The sequence below is a fragment of the Perkinsus marinus genome (assembly GCF_000006405.1).
Source record: "Perkinsus marinus ATCC 50983 genomic scaffold scf_1104296952096, whole genome shotgun sequence".
NCBI classification, from domain to species: Eukaryota; Perkinsozoa; order Perkinsida; family Perkinsidae; genus Perkinsus; species Perkinsus marinus.
The window spans coordinates 1-1,766 of record NW_003209016.1 but is presented as its reverse complement, the minus strand read 5'-3'; the positions used below and the strand labels follow the sequence as shown (position 1 = coordinate 1,766).

At 48.2% G+C, this 1,766-nt stretch overlaps 1 protein-coding gene across 1 annotated transcript; it reads left to right on the top strand.

Annotated features, from left to right (window-relative positions):
• Positions 1-1,151: 1,151 nt before the first annotated feature.
• Pmar_PMAR016979 (hypothetical protein) lies at positions 1,152-1,716 on the top strand (the record flags this gene model as incomplete). The annotated part of the gene is made up of 4 exons (XM_002777300.1): positions 1,152-1,192; positions 1,243-1,296; positions 1,340-1,529; positions 1,642-1,716. The coding sequence occupies 4 exons, from the start codon at positions 1,152-1,154 to the stop codon at positions 1,714-1,716; spliced, it is 360 nt and encodes a 119-aa protein (XP_002777346.1).
• Between the last annotated feature and the right edge of the window lie 50 nt (positions 1,717-1,766).

Below are 1,766 nucleotides of genomic sequence, written 5' to 3'. Positions count from 1 at the left end.
CAATCTAATAAATAATTCCCGCTTACTCGGCGCGAGGCCGACCATTCCCTTCTTTGTGGCACTTTTATTTTCTTCCTTGTCCGGCCCTGTGATTTTATTGGTGTTTCTGTCACTTGGGTCTCACATGGTACTTGGGAACTCCAAATACGAGAGATGCTTTTGATTTCCCTAAGTGTACTCCGAACCGGGTGGAAGTGTATCGACTGTGGTATCTCCTTTTAGCGTCACCGTACCTGACAGCATTTACTGGGCAAACGTACACAGCCGATTGGCGTATATCCAATGTTATCCAATCTTGCCGCCGAACCCAACTGAGTGACGGTAGCGAAGAAGAGAACCCCCCGGTGAGCGATATCGATGTTCATGGCAGCAGCATGTGGTCTCTGCCATAGATTCAACCTCGTCTGTTGTTTGCAAGGTGTCATTCTCTTTGAGCGTATCCAATCGTAGCGGTATGATAAACATCGAACTCGGGCCAGAAGACGCTGTGCTTCTCGAGGAATTGGGGGGGGGGCATGTCAGAGAGGTCTGGGTCGATCGCAGTAAGACCCTCCGTCGTGCTGTGAAGTTGGATAACCATCAATGCGTATGGATGCCACCCTTGAGTCTTTGCAACGGAATCTCTTAACGTTTCTTCCGCCACTCGGCGGACGCTTTCCGGCGCCGTAGGAGTTGTTCAAAATCATACCCTGTCCAGCCAAGACGTGGACTTGCTCCTTTTTGCAGTTGGGAAAACCTCACGTAGTATAGCATGCGATAGTAGCCTAGTAAGGAGTGACGATGGTTAGAGTAGTATCCTTCTCCTTTTTAATGGGTATCCTAGGACATATCACTAGACGATGGCTTATGCCAGTATGGTCACCACGATGGGCCACTCTAGTATGTATAACCTCATCATCCTTCTCCCTACTACCATCTTATAAGGTACATCATCATGTTCGCCGTACCACATCCCTCAATGCTTTACGTGATCTTACTCGACCTACTATTCACGGTCTCCCTACATCTGTAGTACCCAATAGAAGTAACCAGCAACACTGTCGAACATTGTCGATGTAGTGTTGTCGGTCCCAGAGGCAGTCCAAGGCCGTGATGTTAACGCCTTGTATGTATCCCCTCATCATGCTTCTATGGATAGGAGGACACCACTTATGGCAGCCCTCTTGGCTACACCTAGGCATAAGGCTAATGCGTGAGAAGGACGACATACTACTACTCAATGTGATAATAAGGTGATTATAGGATAATGAAAGGGACAATGAGGATACCCCCGATGGAGGTTGATACCCTCTATGGGTAATATATAGTCTAGTCATTATTGGCAACCTTAACCGTTAAGGTATACCTTCCGTAAGGATGGTGGCCCAGCAGGCCCAGTGGAGGACGACGAGGAGGTTCGTCAAGGCCTGGCCAGGTGGCAAGCAGATGCATGTGACCTTGTTATGAATGTAGAGGATTTGGATGCTGAGAGGAAGGACCGTAATGGGTGCACTACTATGCATCTAGCTGCTGCTGCAGGCAATAGGATGGTAGTAGTAGTAGTCAGTGTGGAGGCCTATTCATCATGATATCAGGTTGTGGATAAGCTTATTGATGGAGCCAATCGATTGGGTGGGGATATACGTATCAGATCCCTTTTAGAGGCTATTGATGGGCATGGACGGACCCCAGCGGACCTTGCTTCTGCATGGGGATGGACTGAGATGTTATTCATGAGGGTATGCACCAACATGATGATGACTATGATGCTAGGTGTGAATATCTAC